Source organism: Giraffa tippelskirchi, chromosome 10 (genome assembly GCF_054371585.1).
Source record: "Giraffa tippelskirchi isolate mGirTip1 chromosome 10, T2T-mGirTip1v1.2.pri, whole genome shotgun sequence".
Classification (NCBI taxonomy): Eukaryota; Metazoa; Chordata; class Mammalia; order Artiodactyla; family Giraffidae; genus Giraffa; species Giraffa tippelskirchi.
In genome coordinates this window covers 126,557,269-126,582,207 of record NC_137284.1, presented here as the reverse complement: position 1 = coordinate 126,582,207, position 24,939 = coordinate 126,557,269, and the positions used below count along the sequence as shown (strand labels likewise).

Below are 24,939 nucleotides of genomic sequence, written 5' to 3'. Positions count from 1 at the left end.
TAACCTCAGATATGTAGACAACACCACCCTTATGGCAGAAAGTGAAGAAAAACTAAAGAGTCTCTTGATGAAGTGAAAGAGGAGAGTGAAAAAGTTGGCTTAAAGCTCAACATTCAGAAAACTAAGATCATGGCATCCGGTCCCATCATTCATGGCAAATAGATGGGGAAACAGTGGAAACAGTGGCTGACTTTCTTTTTGGAGGGCTCCAAAATCACTGCAGATGGTGACTGTAGCCATGAAATTAAAACACGCTTACTCCTTGGAAGGAAAGTTATGACTAACATAGATGGCATATTAAAAAGCATAGACATTACTTTGCCAACAAAGGTCCATCTAGTCAAGGCTATGGTTTTCCCAGTAGTCATGTATGGATGTGAGAGTTGAACTATTAAGAAAGCCAAGCGCTGAAGAATTGATGTTTTTGAACTGTGGTGTTGGAGAAGACTCTTGAAAAACCCCTGGATTGCAAGGAGGTGCAACCCGTCCATCCTAAAGGAGATCAGTCCTGAGTGTTCATTGGAAGGACTGATGTTGAAGCTGAAACTCCAATACTTTGGCCACCTGATGTGAAGAGCTGACTCATTTGAAAAGACCCTGATGCTTGGAAAGATTGAAGGCGGGAGGAGAAGGGGACGACAGAGGATGAGATGGTTGGATGGCATCACCAACTCAATGGACATGAGTTTGGGTAGACTCCGGGAGTTGGTGATGGACAGGGAGGCTTGGTGTGCTGCAATCCATGGGGTCGCAAAGAGTCAGACATGACTGAGCAACTGAACTGAACTGAACTGAAGAAGTGTATACTGTGGTATGCATCATTTCTATAATTAAACTAAACAAGCTAAAGTGCAAACAGCTAATAGCCACCTGTACAAGTAATGGATTTCTTCTTACTAGAGATACAAACTAAGGACTAAACAACTAAATGATAAGGAAACTATAGAAGAATTTCCTGTCTTAGATGAACAAAATATCCTTTAAGTTTCCACTTATGATACACATCATGATTTTGTCAAATGCAAGAAACTTGGTAATTATAGCCAAAGAAATAATTTTTAGAGAAGGCTCATAAAGCAAAGCAATTCTTAGGATTAACATATACACAGTACTATATATAAAGTAGATAACCAACTATATATAATTCCTATGGTATAGCACAGGGAACTATATTCAATATTCTATGATAAACCATAATGGAAAAGAACATGAAAAAGAATGCACATATATATATATATATGCATGCGCGCGTGTGTGTGTACTGAATCACTTTGCAGTCAGTACATCTGAAACTAACACAACATTGTAAATGAACTATATCTCAATTTAAAAAACAAAACAATTAAGATAGAAAAACAGACCTTGTTTAAGGAAGAAGTAATACACCCTTATTTTGAAACATGCTTTGTCAGGGTTTCCAGAGACCAAAAAGTCTATTATGAACAAAACAAACTCAAGGTATAAGCTGTTACTGTTGTTCTTGTTCAACTGCTAAGTCGTGTCTGACTCTTTGCGACCCCATGGACTGTAGCATGCCAGGCTTCCCTGTCCTTCACCATCTCCTAGAGTTTGCTCAAATTCATGCCCATTGAGTCAGTGATGCTATCTAACCATCTCACCCTGTGCCACCCTCTTCTCCTTTTGCCTTCAAAGGTATAAATTATTTGTTATTAACCTGTATACACAGACAATCGTATCCATATATAAAGTCTTCTGGTTCAGGACACCCAGTTTCCCATCACTGTTGGGGTTTCACTCACTTCCCTCAATACCCCAAACTCAACGCCCATGAATACACTCAGGAAAACACTTCTTTTGTTTTTCCTTCCATCCTTCTGGCAAAGCTCCTGCCTAATTTGCTCTCATTGCATCTCACGATCCATTCTTTCCTCTCCAGTCCTTTATATTCCAGCTACTGGAGGAAGAACAAAATGTATGTGCACATTAGGTCTATGACCAACATTCCCTGCCCTCTATGACGCCCTGTTTCATAGGAAGCAGGCAATACTCTGTCTAGATCCACTCCAACAATCACGAAATGCTCATCCTTCAAGATTCACCTCAAATTTCACTTCCACACATGTACAAACTTGAACACTCCTCCTCTAAGTCTCCACACTGTTCATGATCCTTTTACTGTTCTGACTTTGCCAAATAATGATGCCATATCTGGAATTGTACACTATGGATGGGATGTGCTTCAGGTTGATAAAGAAGTACCCTATGGCCAACAGTAGAGCAAGGTTATCTTTGTTCAAGGATAGATGGTTTATGGTTTTAGATCTGCTCCGAGGGTTCTTTTAATGAATCATCACCCCACACTATCGTGGATACACTATGAATGAGCCTCAAAGAGCTGGGTTCCTCAGGATAATAATGAATGCCTGGGATTTGTATTTACTCTCAAAGAGATGATCATGCCCATATGCTCAAAGAGATGATCATGCCCATATGATTCCCCTTAATGTACACACAGTTATCTTTCTTAATATCTTATTTATTTGCCCACTCCAGGTCTTAGTTGCAACATGCAGGATCTAGTTCACTGAGATCAGGTATCCAATTCACACGCCCTGCAGTGGGAGCACAGAGTCTTACTAGCCTCTGGACCACCAGTGAAGCCCCACAATTATCTTGAACAGGAAGGTGCAAAACCTTGATTATCTGGAATATGGTCCAGATACAAGGGACTTTAGAGACACAGAACTATTGGTGCAGCCAGGTTTCATCAATTTCTCACAATCACCAGCTTTTATGCTGAGCACTAAGGATGCAAAGAGAAATTAGAGAACTGCCTCAGGAAACATATTTTCTGGATGCAATGATCTCAACACAGATACAAATAAACATTGACAAAAGTACTGGATATTCCAGAAGAGAAGGAGATGATTAAACCATGGAAAAAATAAAAGATATGTTTTTGAATACTAAAGATGCAATCTAAGAAGGTAAGGTTAAAGGAACACTCAATTTTCAGGATTATGTTGGCCAAGAAAGCAAGAAGAATGAAGATAATCATTTCTTTTGCTGAAATGTAAAAATAAAGATGAGTGAGCCTACAAACAACATTTATATACCAATACCCAAAAAAGAGAAAACAGGAGCTGATTTATAGTACAGATGAATTCCTCTAAACCAAAGAGAGCAACAAAAGGCCAGAAATGCAATCCAAAGATGACTGAGTCCCAAAGCCCTACGAGAGAAATGAGACCATGGTCACTCACTCCCAGGCAGGCCCCAGTCACAAAAAAAACATCGTTTTAAACCTCAAGGGAGGAAAATGTCTTAGACATGTGAGGAAGGCCTAGAATGAATCAGAAGAGAAGACCGGAGAGTACGTGGGCAGTGGACAGAGAAACAAGGCAGCTCAAGTCCAGTCTTCCCCCAGCGTCTGGTCTTGGCCCGTTTTACATCTAGAATGACCTCCAAAGTCTCCTCGGCTTCTACGCTTTATTGACTGTAGGAATTGCCCAGAGCGACTAGGAAAAGTCTGAGTATGTCTTAAAACCTTGCCAAGTATCACTGAATGACAGGCTTACTTTCCATAGTAGGAGTTAACGCTCTGAGAGCAATATAAAAATTTCTAATTACAAATCCAGTGGGAAGGTGAGGGTTGAGTAATACACAACAGAGTGGAGACCTGACTCAGAGGCCCTTCTGAGAGGCTAAGTCACGACAGACAAAGGACCAGTTTCAGGGGTGTGTTTCAAGACAATATTATCAGCCAGCATGTTTACTGGGTACCCAAAATCCCCAGGGACAAGAGAGAAGGAGAGAGAAAGAGAAGGGAGAGGTATTGCAGGAGACATGGCCCCCACCCTCCAAAAGCTTGAGTGTGAATATGAAGCTGGAATTGACACGATGAGGTATTAACACTTCAAATGGAACAGCAATAATTCAGGAGTTTGAAGGAGAGGACACTTCAGGACACGCACATCACAGAAAGAATAGGACTTAATGGAAGAAGGACTTCCTTGGAATATGTGATTAAAAGGTTAGAACAAGCATACCCAAGTCAATACCCAGAAGACAGTGAGTAGATCACAATGACTAGGGAGGAAAGAAACTAAAACTGACATTAGAAACATAGGTTTCGGCCATATGACAAGGGTCTTGGATGCTTAGACCTCTTAGGGGGTGTTAAGTTACTGCAGTGTGAGCTAGTTTTCACAGAAATCTAGGTTTTTAATTTCATGTGATCAAAAGAAAGTACCAATATTAGCAGTAAGGAATAGAATAATGCCATTTGCAGCAACATACATAGACCTTAGATTATCACATTAAGTGATATAAACCAGAGAAAGACAAATCATATACCACCTGTATGCAGGAATCTAAAAAAAAATGACACAAATGAACTTACTTAAGAAAGAGAAATAGACTCACAGACATAGAAAAGAAACACAGTTACCAAAGGGGCAAGGAGTGATAAATTAGGAGTTTGGGATTTAAATATACACACTACTATATATATGTGTGTGTATATAAATAGATAACAAAAAAGGACCTACTATATAGCTATATAGCTCTGAAAATTATACTAAATATCTTATAACAATCTATAATGGGAAAGAATGTAAAAAAGAAATATATATATACATATATATGTGAGTGTGTGTGTAACTGAATTGCTTTGCTGTACACATGAAAAACAACATTGTAAATCAACTCTATTTCAAAAAAATTTAAAACAACAAGAAAAAACAGGAATAGAAATACCAATAGACTCTGCTACATGGAGTTCAAGGAGAACCCTGAGCCCACTTCTTCAAGAGTTAAACTTTATATTTATAAATTTCCCAGTAAGGCTGTTCAGTTTTACTTTGCTGTCCAATCCCTTTCTTTTTGTAACCATCCATTTTATAGGTACTTAACTAATGTCTCCTACCATGGCACCATGAGAGCCAAACCTCTGCATTTTCTATTTTTAACAAAGAAAACACCTAAAGATAAAGAGCAGAGATTTGCTTGGTCAGTGGAGTTCTTTGCTCTCCATTTGGCACACTTAGAAGAATAAAGATTTAACACACATGAAATAAGGCTCCAAAAATAATTTACTCATTGCCTCAAAGTAAGTATTCCTAATTAAATCTGCTCACTGTTTCATAGTATTCCTAATTGAACTGTGGTGCTGGAGAAGACTCTTGAGAGCAAGACTCTTGGACAGCAAGGAGATCAAACTAGTCAATCATAAATGAAATCAACCCTGAATATTCATTGGAAGGACTGATGCTGAAACTGAAGCTCCAATACTGTGACTACCTGACACAGCGTCGACTCATTAGAAAAGACACTGATGCTGGGAAAGATTGAAGGCAGGAGGAAAAGGGGACGTCAGAAGACGAAATGGTTTGATGGCATCACCGACTCGATGGACATGAGTTTGAGCAAGCTCTGGGAGACAGTGAAGGACAGGAAAGCCCGGCGTGCTGCAGTCCATGGGGTCGCAAAGAGTTGGATATGACTGAGAGACTGAACAACAACAACAAATTAATATAGTTAAGAAGGCTATTAGAGAGAAAGTAACTACTATGATTAATGACATCATATGGGTATGGACACCATGTGGGAACTTAAAAGGAATTTGAGATTCTCTAAGGATTTTGAAGTCATATGTCACACACTGTGTAAGCAATTAATACAACCTTTACTCAGGAGAATATGATCTGATCCATATTCAAGCAGGCAATTTTCTAAGCAACTTGAGCCCTTTACCTGAGAAGCTAGGCCTATTTTAATTTTTATTCTGTGAGTTAAGTAAAATTGAACTTCATCAATTCAATCTGAATTAATATAGAATTATACCTAGGGATAAAATCTTTAAAAAACACATGTGTGGCTAAAGCATTTTAATGAATATCCTTTCAGATGTATTGAAATCTCAACATCAACATGCAAAATAAACCAACACCCTGGTGGTTTTCACTTTTGATCAACAAAGAAGAGTCATAGATGGGTGGGTAGCACAGGCTCCTCTCTATCAACCTTTTCATGTAATGATAGAAGAATATACAGTGTAAGAAAAATCTCAGTGGTGTGATTCATTTATATAAAGATCTCTGAACAAGATACCAACTTAGAAAATGTGCTAGTATTTAGAAACAAGTAGAGGAAAAGGTTGCTTCAACAAGCAAAGGATAATTTGAGCACTGCTCAAGGTTAGAGAGACATACACATGTGGAGGTATTTCTGTAGGTGCGTGTACACGTCACTGAGGTATAACTCACACAGAATAAAGTGCACAAATCTCAGATGTGTGGTTCAATGATTTTTAGACATGTACACACCCAGGAAACCACCAAGATAGAGACAATTATTAATACTTCAGAAGATTCTACCTGTGCTCTCTCCCAGGTCAAATCATAATCTGACTTCTATCACCACAGTGTGATTTTTGCCTTCTGTTGATCATCATAAATGGAATCATGCAACATGTACACATTTGTGTCTGGCTTCTTTGAACAGTAAGACAGTAAAATTCATTCATGTTGCTGCATGTTGCAATAGTTTTTTCTTTTTAATCACTGAGAATACACCATCATTGGTTAATCCATTCTACTATGGATGAACATTTGGGTTGTTTCTAGTTTGGAGTTATTACAAATTAACCTATTAACATTCTTCAACACATATATATTTTGAGGGACATAGGCATTGCATTCAGTTTTGTTGAATGTGTACCTAGGAGTGGAATTGCTAAGTCATTAGTAAGCCATCTGCTTGGCTTTTGTAGAGTTAATCTGCTAATCAGTATTTCTCCTGAAATATTAATGGGAAAGCAAATCACTTTCAACATGCAGAATGATTTGTTTAGTTATTTCTTCTTTTATATCATATACATTTAAAGTAAAGTTATATAGTACCTAATGCAATGACTCTATTCCAATACAAATAGCAGAATCATTTCAGAAACCTTTTAAAAATAAAGGTTCTTTTATGTCCCCATCCTCTGCCAATCAAAACCCTATTAATAAATGAGAATTGTGAATACTGCTTCATTACTTCAATCAAAAACTATAAATACAATGAATGGGTTAAAGAGACAGTTCTTGAGAAAATAAAAAAAGTGTTATGCAAGTGTAAGGTATTATTTTATCTAATTTTAATTTGTTTAAATTAGTTTCACCTAGAAGTAATTCACTAATTTTTTTAATACTTGTTTCACTCTTGCTGCATTTCAAATGAAGAAAACAGTTCATGATTGAATATGGCAATCACTGCAAAGAAAATCTGCAAATTAAAGCCATGATGGTGTTGTTAGAATTGAATGCTTTTTCAAGAGCACTGATACAGAGCCGCTCCCCATCCCCAAGCAACCACATCATCAGAAATGGGAAAATAAAATAACAAAGCAGAAAACTCATATGAGATGAGAAGGTGAAGATTAAGGCTCCTTTCAAAATATGACATTCTGAAATTTGTCACCTCACAGTCATATACCTAATATGGTAATGGTTCATGCAGATGCAGGGCCTCACGAAAAACTTCTCTACAGCAGACTATTAAATTTTGGTGTCAGGTAAACAAACAAAAAGAGCACCAAACCATCTTCCTCTCCTACCAAAAAATAAGTGCAAGTTATAAAGAACTTAAATTTCAAAGATGTCATATGGGCAGGACTGAATACAGAGAACCAGGAATTACCTAGAAAAGGATGTAGAATGCATCTTACAAAAAACTAACATCAGAGAAGATAAAGCTGAAGGCTTATAGGGAGTAGACGTGAGGACTACATGAAGGAAGGAAGAAAGACATGAATAAACTCCTCCAGTGTCTCTCCTGGTTTCTCTTTTGGCCATGAAACCAGCAGTGTCTGTCTTGTGAACCTTAGGAGGCAAGTAGTTTCTATACAATATTAAAAAGACTTACTTAGAAGCAGAGTGTTAACAGAATCATTAAGCTGGAGCTGGAAATTTAAGACAGCATCCAAGCAAGGTTTTCTTCAAAGTGAAGAGAGCTCTGCCCAGCAATAGCTCATGTTTTAATGGATGAGAAACCTGTATGTGGGTCAAGAAGCAACAGTTAGAACCCTGTACGGAACAACTGATTGGTTTAGGATTGAGAAAGAGGAGTACTACAGGGCTGTCTGTTGTCACCCAGTTTGTTTAACCTATATGCTGAGCACATCATGAGAAATGCCAGGCTGGATGAGTTACAAGCTGGGATCAAAATACGCAGGAGAAACATCAACAACCTCAGATATGCAGATGGTACCACTCTAATGGCAGAAAGTGAAGAGAAACTAAAGAGCATCTTGATGAGGATGAAGGAGGAGAATGGAAGAGCTGGCTTAAGACTAAATGTTAAAAAAAACCTAAGATCGTGGCATCTGGCCCCATTACTGCATAGCAAACAGAAGGGGAAATCGTGGCAGTAGAGACAGATTTCCTCTTCTTGGGCTTTAAAATCACTGCAGATGGTGACTGCAGCCATGAAATCAGAAGATGTCTGCTTCTTGGCAGGAAAGCTATGACAAACCTACACAGTGTATTGAAAAGCAGAGATATTATTCTGCTGACAAAGGTCTGTATATTCAAGGCTATGGTCTTCCCAGTGGTCACATACGATTTTGAGAACTGGACCATGAAGAAGGCAAAGCACCAAAGAATTGATGCCTTCTAACTGTGGTGCTAGAGAAGACTCCTGAGAGTCCCTTGGACAGGAAGGACATCAATCTGAAGGGAAATCAATCCTGAATATTCACTGGAAGAACTGATGCTGAAGCTGAAACTCCAGTATTTTGGTCATCTGATGTGAACAGCTGACTCAGTGGAAAAGTTCCTGATGCTGGGAAAGATTGAGGGCAGAAAGAACAGAGGGCGTCAGAGGATGAGATGGCTGGATGGCATCACTGATGCAATGGACATGAAAGTGGGCAAACTTCAGGAGATGGTGACGGACACAGAGGCCTGGCATGCTGCAGTCCATGCAGTCGCAAAGAGGCTAGGTTCTATACCACGTCTGGGCGACTGAACAACAACAATGGAAAGACCAAATGTTTGTTAAATCATCAAAATGGGTATCCAGTGTCAAGTAGGGGGAAGAGAAAAGGTCAACAGTGTATCCCCCTTGGACTTCTCTGGTGGTCCAGTGGTTAAGACCCTGCACTTTCAATGCAGGGAGCACAGGTTTGATTCCTGGATGGGGAACTAAGATCCCAAATGCTGTGTGGTGTGGTCAAACAAAAAATAAAGGTATATTCCTCTTGTCTGAAAGGGATGCTGAAGCAAAACAAGAACTCACCATTTACCTGATGGGATCAGTCATTAGAGTGCATATTTCTCTCCCTGGACTATTCCAAAAATTTCAAGGATTCCTTCATTATTTGTGGTTCCCTTCCCTTAAAGCAAAACAAAGCACCCTGATACCTTTCATAAAAAATGTGTCAGCTTTAGAAACTGTGGTCTCCTTTGTAAACTACACCAATTACTCATGACGAAACTTCCAACAAGTGCTGAGTCTTTCTTCACAAAAGGAAAATCTGCTCCCTAAAATGATCACCTTTTTCATCCCAAAAGTTCACATTCTCACAACCTTGGATGCCCTGATACTTTCAAGGCCCATCTTAAACGCCAAAATGAAGCTTCAAATTCAACACTGCTTTCCTCCTCGGTGATTCCAAATCACAGTTAAAGAAATAAAAAGCCTGGCTCTTCTCTTTCAATCAATATAATTCCCTAAGAGTTCAACCCTCAAAACATTCACATAAAATATTAGCTTTATATATTTAGAAGAGATAAACTGAACCAGCAAGGTGATCAATCAATTTTCAATTACATTTGGCATCTGGAGAAGATGATGGTGCATGTTCTTACAACTGACATTAGTCATCAAATGAGGGGCTTCACACTTCAAGGATTCCACAACGCCCCCTCACCCCTCGACTATGTAAATCAGCACCGAGAATCACCAATAAAAGTAATACTCTTTCTTTTAATAACAATCCACCTAGACATCCCACATTGTTACAATTTAAAATGAACACACATAGGAGTATTTTAAATGCTCCATTTAAAGCCAAATGGATGGCTACAATTACCTAAAGATTTGCAATTAAACAGATTCATAAAAAATACATTTTTAAAAGGATTTTACATAGAAGATACCCAGTGAAAATACATAGTGTGTGTATGTGTATACCTATAAATAGACCTCTCTCTTTGTAAGTTCACCTTTAAAATTTTTAGCATGGGCTATAAAGTTCAGAGTACAACTCTTAGCACTCTGATTTAACTGATAATGACCCTTTCTTTATGCTCTTAAAACAAATGGCTAAAACAAATATTCCAAAGCACAAATTTCAGCATGAAATTCCGTTCACACATTATTTTAAACTGGATACTTACTACGTCAAACTTCTGAGTGATGTTCCCCTGGACATCAAGTAAATAAACCTTGCCATAATGTGTGCCCAGTGCCAAGAACTGTTAAGAAGAACAGAGAGGAAGAGGGGTCAGTTTCTTAACAGACCGTCCATACAATTAGCAATTAAACCATCTGCAAAGTCAAGACACTTAATGTGTAGGTGATCTGCAATGCCGTGGAAAATACACATTCCTTCGAGAAGACTTGTTTCCAGCTTCAAGGAAATCACAGAACAGGGCCTGCTTTATTGTGATCGTGCAAGCTAGCCATCCGAGAGACTCACGAGGATCCCCATCTGCTGACAGCTAATGGTGTTCATTCAGTCTGTACACAATGCCTGGTGGCCTGAGGCAGCAAATTAAAAGGCATTTGTGAAAGCACGATCAACCTATGGTTGAACTCAGCGTCTGAAGAGAATGATTAAGAAACTCCCCTTCATTTATGGCAAATGTGTAGATCTGTGCTATCATTTAAGTTCAACAAACACACACACAGACAGGCACCCACACAACAAAGTATTCTTTTGTAGAAAGGAAAATCCACGCGCCATTGAGAGATGCAAAAACTCGGATGTACTTATACTGTCATCATTAGAACACCTCACTAAAAGTAAATGATATTGTCGATGTTCATTTTCAAATGCAAAAAAGAAAAAAAATCCTTTTCTGTCACACAAATAACTGCTAAGCTACATATTCAGAGTATGACACAAAACACTAGTTCGTAACTCCCACATCTACTTAATTCTTTGAACTAACCCTAAAGAAACGAGAAGAAACTTGAGGAACTACCTGAAATAAGACAGGAGATTTCTCTTGCCTTTTATTTCTCTAAGCAGTCCTCAAAGAGTCCCAAATTCTCTGTATTTCATTGCATGTGAGCCTGCCTCATCGCAACCGAGAACAAAATGCTCCGATTTACAGGCACTATGGAGCATTTCAGTCAGGCAGCACCATCTTGAAAAAATAACCTTACGGAAAGTCAAGATGTAAAAGGATTTCTTGAAATGGAATTGCGGAAAATGAAATTTCAGATCAGGTACTTAAAATATGAAGCCACATTAAAGAGCCACAAAAAGGGAAAGAAGGGGTTCATTAGAGATTCAGCCCCTGCAATGCCTTTCACTTCTGCAAGGTTGCCTTTTTTCAGAAAGAAAAAAAAAAAGTCCCTCGGGTAAAAAAATCAATACTGGTTAATAAAACATCAGGTGTGCAGACATAACTAGGTGTGACGATTCCGCTGCACAGGCCTGCCTGAATGCACCGGTGCCAGGCTGATTACTCATCCAGGGCAGACAGCGGGCCTGGTGAAAACAGGGTGCCGGGCCCTGGAAAGAGAAGGGGAAAGAGGTAACTCTGCGGGGAGAGGAGCCTGAATATTTAAACCAAGCAGGGCTGTTTCCTCCCAAGCAAAAGAACATTCTAATCAGAAACAGAGGACTCAGAGGAGTGTGCTGTTTTTCTCTGTAGCGACACTCCGACAATATCTGAAGAGAAAACCACCAGATAATACTAGCTGTGAACAAACAATACTTCATCCTGAGGCATCTGTGGCCCAAGAATGGGTTTTAAAGCACACTACACCCAAGCGCTCGATGGTATTGACTCTCCTCATAAACACTGTATTTATTGGTAGTTTGCTAAAAACTAAGGGGCTCGGATCCTTAAAATATTTTAATACTGGGTCACTCTCTGATACCTCTTTGAAGGCCATTCGTGAACTCCCAATTATATTTTATCAAAATTTTAAAGGTTCCATGCAGAGTACTTTATCCAAATAGGAATTCCTTCCCCCTTCTTTTTTTTCAAAATCACTAATTTCTTTTGTTTAATGTTTAAGATAGGAAATATAAAATAATTATTTTAATGTTACAGTTTCAACCTAAAACTATAATTACTTTAGCAGATCTCTGGGGGAAAAAATGGACTGGTTTTTATGACAAGCTACTTTTTGCTTAGAAAAACATTTCATCCTTTGGATTAGACAAACTATTGTTGCTTTCTTTTAGAAAGAAATAACTATGTGCTCTTAAAACAATCAAATTTGATATGGCAATTGTATAGTTCTTTAAAAATTTAAACATCAAAAGCTATTAATGAGTCATACTTTCATTTGCTAATGATTCTGACTATTTGAAATACAGGTTAAAAAACGTATAATTGACCACAAATCACAAACAGTATAAATCTTCTAAATATGATCCTCCTTCCAGACATGAAAAGCTTTGCACTTTTGTAACTACTGAGTTTTTTTTTTCCTTTTAACCTAAGAGAACTTAAAATCCAGCATGGGCAAAGAATAAACTTAATTAGCTCCTTTCAGGTTTAAACACAGAAACCTGACTCATAAACTATCATTTGGGCATCCAATCCTTCTGAAGTATCCGCTAACATAACTGCTTTCACTTTGAATAATTAGACTTTTTGTTACATAAACAAGTAGAAGAAGTAATAAGCAGTCTTTTGGACACCACAAAAGAAACAAGAAGCAACACGTTTCAAATGTGGTCAGCTGTATAATAACATCTATGTTTCACCTAGTGCTTTATGGTATTCAAAGCACTAGAGTAGGGAGTCCCTTCAATTACACATGAGGAAATAAGTTCTGGGAGTTGATATGACTTCTCCAGAGACAGTCAATGAACAGCAGAGCTAGAATAGAAATTAAGAGCTCAACTACCCTCAACTGGATCAGAAACCTGGTAAATAGAGCCATGGGCCTCAGATCAAGAGTGCATGTACTCAGGACTTCCCTAGTGGTCCAATAGTTAAGACTGAACATTTCAATGCTAGAGGTGTGGGTTTGATCCCTGGTCAGGGAGTTAAGATCCCGCATGCTTTGGGGTCAAAAAACCGAAACATAAAACAGAAGCAGTACTGTAACAAATTCAATAAACACTTTAAAGAATGGTCCATATTTTTTAAAAAAAGGGTGCATATTCTCAAACTTAGTCTGATTAAAGTTCCCACTGTTAGGCTCCTTGGCAAGTTGGATTAAGTATGGTGTTAATGAAACTTGATCTCTGGAGAGGAACTTTATTCTCCTTTTCATCCATTTTGTGGTTTATTCAGCACACAAACACAAAACACCTACAATATGCTTAGACAATAAGCAAGTATGACTTAAAAGGATGAAGGTACAATAACAGACAGACATAAAAAATTGATTAATTAAAATTAAATTTAAAGAGTATCCTTAAAATGCAAGTACAATTGACTCTTGAACAACACAGGTTTGAACAGGGAGGATCCACTTATACACAGATTTTTTTCAACAGTAGATAGTTGGTCTTTAAACAGTGGTATCGGGGAGCAGGTGTAGGGGCACCAATCCTTCTTGCAGTTGAGAAGCTGCATATAACTTACAGTTGGTCCTGCAGATCCATGGTTCCTTCAGATCAGGGGTTCCACAACCTCAGATTCAACCAACCAGGGACTGCGTAGTACTGCAGTACTTACTATTTGGAAAAAAATTATCTGTGTATAAGTGGACCTGAACCAGTCTAAACCCATGTTGTTCAAGGGTCAACTTTGAAGGAGAAGCTAGACAGCAGACACCAAGGCAGAGAGGGAAGGCCTGTGGTAAAGACCATTTGAGGCAGCAAGGATACAATTTGCACAAAGGCATGCGGTCACAGCAAAAGCAAGACCAAGTCAAAAAATTACAAGTAGTTTTATATGGTAGAAGCATCCAGGGGAGGATGCAGGTAATGAGACTGACAAAGGTGGTTAATAGAAGGCTTCTGAATAATGATGGAAGGATGAAAGGTAGCAAAGTTGGGGGGGGGGGGTAGGCGGGGTGTCCAAATCATGAAGACATGAGGAAGCCAATACAGAATTCCAGGATGGAGGAGTAGACTATCAGGTCTGAATTCCTGGAAGATTATTTCAGTAGAAAATGTTATAAATGGATTCGGATGAAATCAAATCTGAAGGAAAATAGATTGGTTCATGGCACTTTCGTTAGTTCAGGGGAGAAATGACGAACGCTTGAACTAAAAGCTCCCTGGCTCAGGACGGGTACGGATTCAAGCAGGTGACTTCGGACTAAAATTCAGGCAGAAGAGATGCTGTAAGAAAAGCCAGTGGTTGCTGCCAGGGCACTACACTTGTGGCAGAAAAGTGTTCAGACGTCGGGCCAATTACACAAGGAGGCAAGATCTCAGAGGGCCAGAAACACCAAACGAAGGAGCTCAGACTTCAGCAGAGGAGGAAAATCAGACCTGAGTTGTAGAATTGATATTTTCCACAGAGCATTCCGGAAACTAGGTGGCAAAAGAGTTAAAAGCAAAAAATAAATAAATAAATGAGAGGTACATGAGTATAGGGAAGAGAAGATGAAGACCTCAGCTAGGGCAGGGGTGGTGAGAAAACCACCAAGACTTAGGGAATGACTGAGTGGAAAGGGACAGTCAGTTTTGCCTTAGGTGCTGCCACCAAATGAGGCAGAGAAACCAAAAGAACAAATGCAAGGGAAAGAAGAGGAAAAAAAAATGAGTTCACTATGGACATGGTGAGTTACACGTAAATATAGAACCGAAGGTACAGCTGTGTAAGAGGCGCTTAAATAAACAAGCACACTAATCTAGGGAGGGTCAGGGTGGAAGTGGCCACAGAAATCATGAAACTAAATCAAGAAAAGTACATATTTAGAAGATAAGTGACCAATGGACCAAATCATGGGAGTGGAAACAGTGACCGACTTTATTTTTGGGGGGCTCCAAAATCACTGCAGAGGGTGACTACAGCCATGAAATTAAAAGACACTTGCTCCTTGGAAGGAAAGTTATGACCAACCTAGACAGCATATTAAAAAGCAGAGACATTATTTGCCAACAAAGGTCCGTCTAGTCAAAGCTATGGTTTTTCCAGTCCAGCCATGGGAGAGCTGGACTATAAAGAAAGCTGAGCGCCGAAGAATTGATGCTTTTGAACTGTGGTGTTGGAGAAGACTCTTGAGAGTCCCTTGGACTGCAAGGAGATCCAACCAGTCCATCCTAAAGGAAATCAGTCCTTAATGTTCATTGGAAGGACTGATGTTGAAGCTGAAACTCCAATACTTTGGCCACCCACTGCGAAGAGCTGACTCACTGGAAAAGACTCTAATGCTGGGAAAGACTGAAGGCGGGAGAAGAAGGTGATGACAGAGGATGAGATGGTTGGAAGGCATCACTGACTCAATGGGCACGAGTTTAAGTAAACTCAGGGAATTGGTGATGCACAGGGAGGACTGGCGTGCTGCAGTCCATGGAGTTGCAAAGAGTCAGACACGACTGAGTGAAATGAATTGAACTAAGAAACAACAGTTAGAATCCAGACTTGGAGCAACGGCCTGGTTCCAAATTGGGAAAGGAGTATGTCAAGGCTGTATACTGTCACCCTGTTTATTTAACTTATATGCAGAGTACCTCATGTGAAACGCTCGGCTGGATGAAGCACAAGCTGAAATCAAGACTGCAAGAAGAGATATCAATAACCTAAGATATGCCGATGATACCACCCTAATGGCAGAAAGTGAAGAGGAACTAAAGAGCTTCTTGATGAAGGTGAAAGAGGAGAGTGAAAAAGCCAGCTTGAAACTCAGCATTCAAAATACGAAGATCATGGCATATTGTCTCATCAGTCCATGGCAAATAGATGGGGAAACAATGGAAACAGTAACAGACTTTATTTTCTTAGGCTCCAAAATCATTGCAGATGGTAACTGTAGCCAATAAATTAAAAGGCACTGGCTTCTTGGAAGAAAAGCTATGACAAACCTCAACAGTGTATTAAAAAGCAGAGACATTACTTTGCTGACAAAGGTCCATCTAGTCAAAGCCTATGGCTTTTTCAGTAGTCATGTATGGATGTGAGAGTTCAACCATAAAGAAAGCTGAGCGCCAAAGAATTGATGCTTTTGAACTCTGGTGTTGGAGAAGAATCTTGTGGGTCCCTTGGACTGAAAGGATATCCAACCAGTCAATCCTAAAGGAAATCAATCCTGAATATTCACTGGAAAGACTGATGTTGAAGCTGAAGCTCTAATACTTTAGCCACCAGATGCAAAGAGTTGACTCATTGGAAAAGACCCTGATGCTGGGCAAGATTGAAAGCAGAAGGAGAAGGGGATGACAGAGGATGAGATGGTTGGATGGCATCACTGACTCGATGAGGGTGAGTTTGGGTAAACTCCGGGAGTTGGTGATATACAGGGAAGCCTGGCGTGCTGCAGTCCATGAGGTCACAAATAATCAGACACAACAGAGCAGCTGAACTCTACTGAACTGATCCCCACTTCATGGATCACAGCCTTATCAGGGTGAAGGGACTTGTGTAACTTAATGAAGCTATGAGCCACACTGTGCAGGGCCACAGAAGATGGATGGGTTATAGGGAAGTGTTCTGACAAAGCGTGGTCCACTGGAGGAGGAAATCACAACCCATCCCAGTATTCTTGCCACAAGAACCCCATGAACAGCATGAAAAAGCAAAAAGATATGACAATGAAAGCTGAGCCCCCCAGCCTTTGTGTGGATCACAACAAACTGTGGAAAATTCAAGAGATGGGAATACCAGAACATCGTACCTGCCTGAGAAACCTGTATGTGGGTCAAGAAGCAACAGTTAGAATCAGACATGGAACAATGGACTGGTTCAAAACTCGGGAAGGAGTACATCAAGGTTCTATATTGTCACCCTGCTTATTTAACTCATATGCAGGTTACACCTTGCAAAATACCGGGCTGAATGAATCACAAGCTGCAATCAATCAAGATTGCTGGGAGAAGTATCAGTAACCTCAGATATACAGATGACACCACTCTAATGGTGAAGAGGAACTAAGGAGCCTCTTGATGAGGATGAAAGTATCTGATTGAAAAGCAGGCTTAAAACTCAACATTCAAAAATCTAAGATCACAGCATCCAGTCCCATCACTTCATGGCAAACAGAAGGGGAAAAAATGGAAGTGGTGACATAGTTTACTTTCCTAGGCTCGAAAATAACTACAGACAGTGACTGCAGCCGTGAAATTAAAAGACACTTGCTCTTTTGAAGGAAAGTTATGACAAACCTAGACAGCATATTAAAAAGCAAAGACATCACTTTGATGAAAAAGATCTACATAATCAAAATTATGGTTTTGCCAGTAGTCATGTATGGATGTGAGAGTTGCACCATAAAGAAGGATGTGGCTTAATCACTAATTTGCGTCTAACTCTTGCAAATCCATGGACTGTAGCCCACCAGGCTCCTCTGTCCATGGAATTCTCCAGGCAAGAATACTGGAGTGGGTTGCCATTTCCTTCTCCACAGGATCTTCTCGAGCAGGGATCAAACTCAGATCTTCTGCAGTGCAGGTGGATTCTTTATTAACTGAGCTACCAGCTCTCAAGAATTGATGCTTTTGAACTGTGGTGCTGAAGAAGACTCTTGAGAGTCCTTTGGACAACAAGGAGATCAAACCAATCAATACTAAAGGAATCAACCCTGAATATTCTTCACTGTATAGTGAATACTCTTCACTGAAAGTCCTTCACTGGAAGGACTGGGATGCTGAACCTGAAGCTGCAATACTTTGGCCATCTGATGTGAAGAGCAGACTCATCGGAAAAAGATCCTGATGCTGCAAAAGACTGAAGACAAAAGGAGAAGGGGGTGGCAGAGGATGAGGTGGTTAGAGAGCATCACTGACTCAATGGACGTGAATTTCAGCAAACTCTGGGAGACATTGAAGGACAGAGGAGCGTGGCGTGCTCAGTCCATGGGGTCTCAAAAAGTCATACATGACTCAGTGACTGTATAACAACAAAAGCATGAAATATCAAAAATGGGCTCATCTACAGAATCAGAAAGTAGATCAGTGGTTACGTCGCGCTAGAATTATGTCTGTTCCATGATACAGCATGGATCACTAGGAAAGAAAGGATGAAATGAAGTGAATGACAGATGTGGCCAAAAAGGACCATAAGCAGGAGGGGAAGGATGAGCTGGGCAAACAGTCCGAAACTGAGGCTGATCATGCTTGATAGTTTTCATTTTCTTAATGAAATAGAAATGACATCATCGTCTGAGAGTGAAGGGATGGTGGCTGAAAAGGTGGATTGGGGATGAAGGAGCTGATGAAGGACAAATAAATATCAGCCCTTTAAGTGACATGTACCCCTCGCATACAAGGTGTACCAGCACATGGCGGGTGACCTTGTTGTTAAAGCACTGACTTTAAGCTGAGAGTTTAGCTGGGGCAGTGGGGTTGAGGTGGGTGACGGGGGCGGGGTGTCCTTGAGAGCAGGGCCATTAGAGAATTGAATCTGCTGGTAAACTTAAGTTAGAATGGCTGACCACTTGACAGAAGACAGAAAAGAACAAGAATGGATTAGAGATCAGGGCTCCATCAAGTCACAAAACAGGGTTAGTGGGAAGATGAACACAAAAGCTTGAAGGATAAAAAGATTAAGAGTGTTGCCCAAAATATCTTCAAGTTCCAGGGACAGACATAAAGCCTCCAGAATGTGGCCTGAAGGGTAGAGAGATGAAACAGGGCTGAAGGAGAGGGTTCTGGAAAAACAAGACAGAAAACACAGGTCCTGTTGGCATGCTGAAAGCAGGAATCTATTTACAACAGAATGAAATCTGTAATAAAGGGGAACTGGGTAGAGGCAAGGAGATAGATGAGGCAATATTGCTAGTAATAAGGGGATAAAGCCAGGAGATGGATCAGAGCCAGGTGCCTGCCTTCAGTGGAGGTACCAAGGCTCACTCATAGGGCTCATGGGGAAAAGGGAGCAATGATCAGAATGTCTTGCTTCTAATATTCCAATTATGTCCTGGATTGTTTTGGTCTATAATGGGATAAGGGTCCTGTATAGTACTTAGTCTGGACTCAAAAAGTTGGTGGGGGGCTTTTCTATAATGAAGACTGAGATGTGGAATACATTTATTCATTCATATAATACATAAAAAATAATTTGGGGCCTTTCTATTGATTCCTAAGGCCTCCAATGTAATCTCATCTACTCTTACAAAAGCAATGAGCTCCAGAATATTTCTCATCTTAACATTTTCCTACTCTACTACTTAAGATCTGAGGAATTAAGTGCTAGAGTTTCTAAGAATCACTTGCTACAGATCTTTCACAACCATCATCCTCTCCTATTTGATACACTGTGGCCATGGGTGGTGTGTATGTGTACAAATACATTGATATAATACCTCTGGTTGTTGTTTCAGTTTTTCACTGGTGAGAAAGAAGAGAGAGAGAGTGGCAGGGAGACACAATTACTGTAAAAAACCACCACCCAAAGCACCAGACCTCAAAGTATCAGCAAACATACAACAGAAACGAGTTACAGACGCATCCTCTACAGGCCATCTTACCTTGTCATGGACCATCATGCAGCTAGCAGCATCCTTCTGAAGGATTTCAGTTACCCCATTGGAGAGCCTTTCATATTTCAGTTTGGGCTCCTCTTCACTCTCTTCTTCCTGCATGGAAAACAGAGATGACAGCCCTCAAGGACATATTTGAAAGAGTCAAAGACTCAAAACACACGCTGTAAGGTGGAACCAGAGATGGTTCCCTCAATGACTGTCAACAACCACAACTACAACTAAGGGTTAAGATTCTCATGTTTCATTTTTCCAACTGGCCTATCAACTGCTACAACTTCAATGGCAGAATAAATCTGAAAGCTGGAAAGAGGACTACATAACCTTCTGTTGACAGTAATCAACTTCAGCATATCGAGAAAATACAAAACTTGTCTGTCCCCCTATTCGGACAAAAGCTAATAAAAGGTACATAGGCAAAATACTTGTTAATGTGCCCTCATGGACATAAAACACAGCAATGAGACAGGAATACAATAAACTTCTAAAAGACACGAATTCTGTATTTCAAGATTGCAAGCATTTTTGTCAGATTTGAGAATATCCTCTTTTACTTAGAAAAATTATAAAAATTAAAACAAAAGAAAATCAGAAATTTTATATAAAGCAAAGTATATACTTACTCTTCAGATAAAAATACTTTAATATTAATTTTAAATAACTGAGAAACCATGAATGGATATTATTACTTAGTTTATGTTAGAATATGCAGTTGACTCTCATCTGGATAAACCTACTTATGCATTAAAATGTTCTTAATTTTTTATACGTGTTATTACTAACTTTAGATGTCCAATTTCACTGTTGATATAGCATCATAAAACATCTTTAATCTTCAGAGTTACAAAGTTTGGCATCTAGATTGTCTATAAAGGCCAGGAATTAATAAATCAAGATTAGTTATAAAAATTATGACAATGATTCAGAAAAATATTTATTTTACTGCATCAATATACAATGAGAAGGAAATATGCATATAGTGACAACTGTGGTAGAATAAAACTGGCCAAAAGAGTAGTTCACAAAAACAGTTTACTCATCATTTCCTTCAAAAAAATTGTGTGGTCCTCACCTTCCAGCTAACATTTGGATAGTTTGAGGCACATCAATGGTCCCACCCAGAATACCTAGGAATGTTCAATGAACATTGAGCAGTATCAGTCTAAGGCATCATTTAAAAGGCTGCTGAGGCAGTCTGAATTAGAAGTGTGATTCCAAGGTGGTGGAGAAACCACGGAGAGGCCAGCTGGCATTCTACAGTCATTTTCTTCCTGGAGGCATCTATCAACAGGAGGCTGAGACTCTGCCTGGAAAGATGGCCACGCTTGGAAGCGTGGAAAACAGCAAACTTTCTGGGCTTTCTTGGTGGCTCAGATAGTAAAGAATCTGCCTGTAATGCAGGAGACCTAGGTCCAAGCCCTGGGTCAGAAAGATCCCACTCCAGTATTCTTGCCTTCAGAATTTCATGGATAGAGGAGCCCGGCAGGCTGCAGTCCATGGGTTGTAAAGAGTCTGATAAGACTGAGTGACTAACACTTTCATTTTCTGGTACTTGTGGGGACTGGAGGCTTGATGGGGTAATACCTGGCGGAAGAGAGAGGCAAAGAAGGGAGTTTGTTACACAGCCACTTTTCCCCAAAAGACAACTGCTAATTTCCAAAACCACATAAGGTAGGAGACAAAAAAGGCTAAACAGAAAGCCTCAAAAATGCAAACTTGCTGCCTTGACATGTTAGGAAGAAAATTAGATGAGGTCCTGGTGAATACCAAAGCCTCTCATTTGGGACTCCTGGTCCCCAGGACACAAACACAAATAGCTTCCCAAAACTTCTGTCTATCTTTGCCTCAATTCATTCCCTGACTGGAATAAGGTATACAACCCCCAACCTGTCTGTCCAGTAAGGGAAAGGGTGGCTCCTTAGTTAAAGAATACTATTGGGCTTCTACAATTCTTCACTTACAGTACTAAGAATTCAATTTAAAAAAAACTACCAGGTGTGCCACAAGACCAAATGACTAAACATCAAAGAGAAAAACAGTGTGTTAAACAAAACAAAAACACAGACCCATGGATGACCTAGATACTGGAGTTAGCAGAAAAGGACCTTAATATAATTATGTTAATTATTATAAAGTATGTTTTTTTAAAAAGATGAATGAAATAGATAAAAAGATTTCAACACAAAACTGCAATCTGTAAAAAAAAAAAAAAATGATAATTTTAGAACTGAAAAATATAACTGAAATTAAGAACTCAATATTATAGTTCAATAGAAGATTAGCAAAGCAGAAGACAGGATTAGTAAAATGGAAAACAGGTCAAAAGATATCCAAAGAGAAGCTCAGGGAAGGCAAATGGATGGAAAATACAGAAAAATTATGTGTGATATGTGGGACACAGTGAAAAGGGTCTAACATTTTTCAATACAGTCCCACAAGGATAAGGAAAATAGAAAAATGGGAGGGAGGAGGGGCAGGAAGAATATTTACAGAGGTAGAAACTGAGAATTTTCCAAAACTCATAAGACATCAACCCACAAGATCAAGAAGCTTTGCAAACTGAAGCAACATAATTATGAAGAAAATCACACCTAGGCACATCACAGTAAAAAGAAAATTACATAAATGAAAAATGACTTGTAGACTGTTAAGTACTGGACTTCTTAAAGATTATAATACTGGTCAACAATCACACAGAGACCAGGAACTCAGATGCCTACAGAAATCTTTATCCCTGGGGCAAAGACCTACTTCAAATGGAAAGGAGCTCATTTCTGGATAAACTGAAAGGATGAGATATATCAACCATTATGCTATAGACTTAACACTAGATATCTCACTTCATCCTGGCTTAAAAAAAAAAAAAAAGATTATGGTGAGTTAAATATCATTATCCCATTTTACAAATTTTTCAGTAAAAACTGAAAATCAGAAATTTTAGGTAATTTCATTAAGATACACAGTGGATAGAAACCAAAGCTAAAATTCAAATTCAGTTATGAATGCTCTAACATCAATGCCTCATTTAATATACTACCCCAAACTCCTATGAAAATGACACTACAGATCACAATAGACACCTCCAAGATTTTTATATAAACTGTGATCAACAGGAAACATGTAAAATGTATTTACTTAGCAGGTACATTAGTTATAGATATATGGATATTATTCCAACATTTACTGACTTAATACAACAATACTGGTGTTGTTTAGCCACTAAGGCATGGTCTGACTCTTTTGTGACCCCACAGACTGTACGTCTGCCAGGTTCTTCTGTCCGTGGGCTTTCCTAGGCAAGAACACTAGAGTGGGTTTACCATTTCCTTCTCCAGGGGATCTTCCTGACCCAAGGATCAAACCTCTGTCTCCTGCACTGGCGGGTGGATTCTTTACCACTGAACCACTTAAAGTGAAAGTGAAGTTGCTCAGTCGTGTCCAACTCTTTGCGACCCCATGGACTGTAGCCTCTCAGGCTTCTCCGTCCATGGGATTTTCCAGGCAAGAATACTGGAGTGGGTTGCTATTTCCTTACCACTTGGGAAGCCCTAAAAAACAGTAAATATGTGCTATTTGATGGAGTTCTGGTGGGTAAACAATACACAAGTGGCTTCATTGGGTGCCTGAGATTCAAGATCTCTTCTGGGGTTGCAGGCAAGGTGTGAGTTGGACATCTGAAGACTTGACTGGGGTTAGAGTAATGATTTCCCAGATGGCTCGCTCAAATGGGTGGCAAGTTGGCGCTGGGTGTTGACAGGAGGCTTCAGTCGCTGGTCTCCTGGACTTCTCCAAAGGGCTGCATCAATGTCCTTAGGATATGGCAAAGGAGACTTCCCCCAGAGTGAGTGGTGCAAGAGAATGCACAGTGGAAACCCTAATGTTATATAAGACCCAGCTTCAGAGGTCACATGCTGTCGCTTCTCCAGTATTCCTGTATGTTGATCATACAGATCAGCCATGATTCAATGGGAGGGGAGGACATGAAGGCAGGAATAATAAGAGCTGAGAATCACTGGGGGGCATCATGCAGACTAGCTACAAGAGGAGTAATAAAATTTTAAGAGCAATAAACCTAGCTTAATAAAAAAATCAATATTCCATGTATACTGATGAACTGTCTTAAATTTTCTTCTCCAAGTATACACAAGCTATTCGTTGTTTCTTTAGTAAAAGGGTGGTAAAACCAGAGATGGTCTACCTACTACTAACTTTTAAAGAATAACTCCAAGAACGAATAGCCACAGAAGGAAGTAGCATGTGCATGGTTCCTTAAAAGCCCTACACTTCTTTAAAAACGTACTTACAATAATCGCCTCAACCCCATGAGGTGTTGCATGTCCAAAAAGGATCTGTTGTTAAAATATCAAATAGCTAATTAACCCAGTCTTACAAAAATATAGAAATAGGAAAATTACAAAAAGCAACAAATAAACACTTCTACTTATGTATCTAATACAAGCAAGAAAGAAAAATCATTACAAAGTTAACACTAAATGTAGCCAAGGCATGATGTGTGCATTCTGAAGTAAATGTGTTAAATACAAATTGAATCCTGAATGTTAGTCTTTATAATAAGATGCCACATGTTGTTCAAGTCTGGACATCAAATGTGCATCCAATGTGAAAAGTTAATTCTAGCCTCTGGACTATTTTGCATAAAAGCACTCAACCACGGACCATTAGATAAAGTTACTGTAAATAAGGTTTTCCTGTCTTATTCATAAGTGGAAACTAAATAATTTCTCTCACATAAGTATACAAAAATAAATACTTTCACAGCACAGCTCACTGAAGCATTCGTGTTAGGCTTCAAAAACCATAAATAAAATGAAAACTCCAATATTAGGCACTTGATGTAGCATTTCACGCTTTTCTGACAGGTATCTTTTATGTTAAGTTAAAAGCGGGCTAAAGGTGAATTTTTTAAGATGTTTTCTGCTTGCTGTAAACAAAGAAAATGGAAAGTGATTCAAAAATACAATTTGCAGAGGTTATTCTACTGCTGCAGACTGTATATCACATTTTAAATAAAAAACATTTTAAAAATCAGGTAGATTTAATATAGAGTTTCACTGTAAAAAAAAAATTAAACAGAAAAAAAAAGACTTTCATGCAATTTGAACTTCCAAAGAAAACAACCCAGTGTTAATAAAAAGCAAATCAATAATTTTTGTTAAATTTTAATAATCTTGCAAGCCTACAAAT

The 24,939-nt window shown here is 39.2% G+C and overlaps 1 protein-coding gene across 4 annotated transcripts in view; it reads right to left on the bottom strand.

Moving 5' to 3' along the window:
- VPS41 (VPS41 subunit of HOPS complex) overlaps positions 1-24,939 on the bottom strand; it is a 184,825-nt gene that overhangs the window by 125,228 nt on the left and 34,658 nt on the right. For 2 of the 4 annotated variants that reach the window (XM_081537428.1, XM_081537430.1), the window contains exons 3-5: positions 20,807-21,318; positions 19,723-19,830; positions 10,347-10,424 (exon numbers count right to left, since the gene is read on the bottom strand). In XM_081537428.1, the coding sequence (XP_081393554.1) occupies positions 10,347-10,424; positions 19,723-19,740 (96 nt within the window). In that variant the 5' untranslated portion in view covers positions 19,741-19,830; positions 20,807-21,318. The remainder of the gene's footprint in view (positions 1-10,346; positions 10,425-19,722; positions 19,831-20,806; positions 21,319-24,939) is intronic. The other 2 variants (XM_081537426.1, XM_081537427.1) reach the window with 1 other exon arrangement.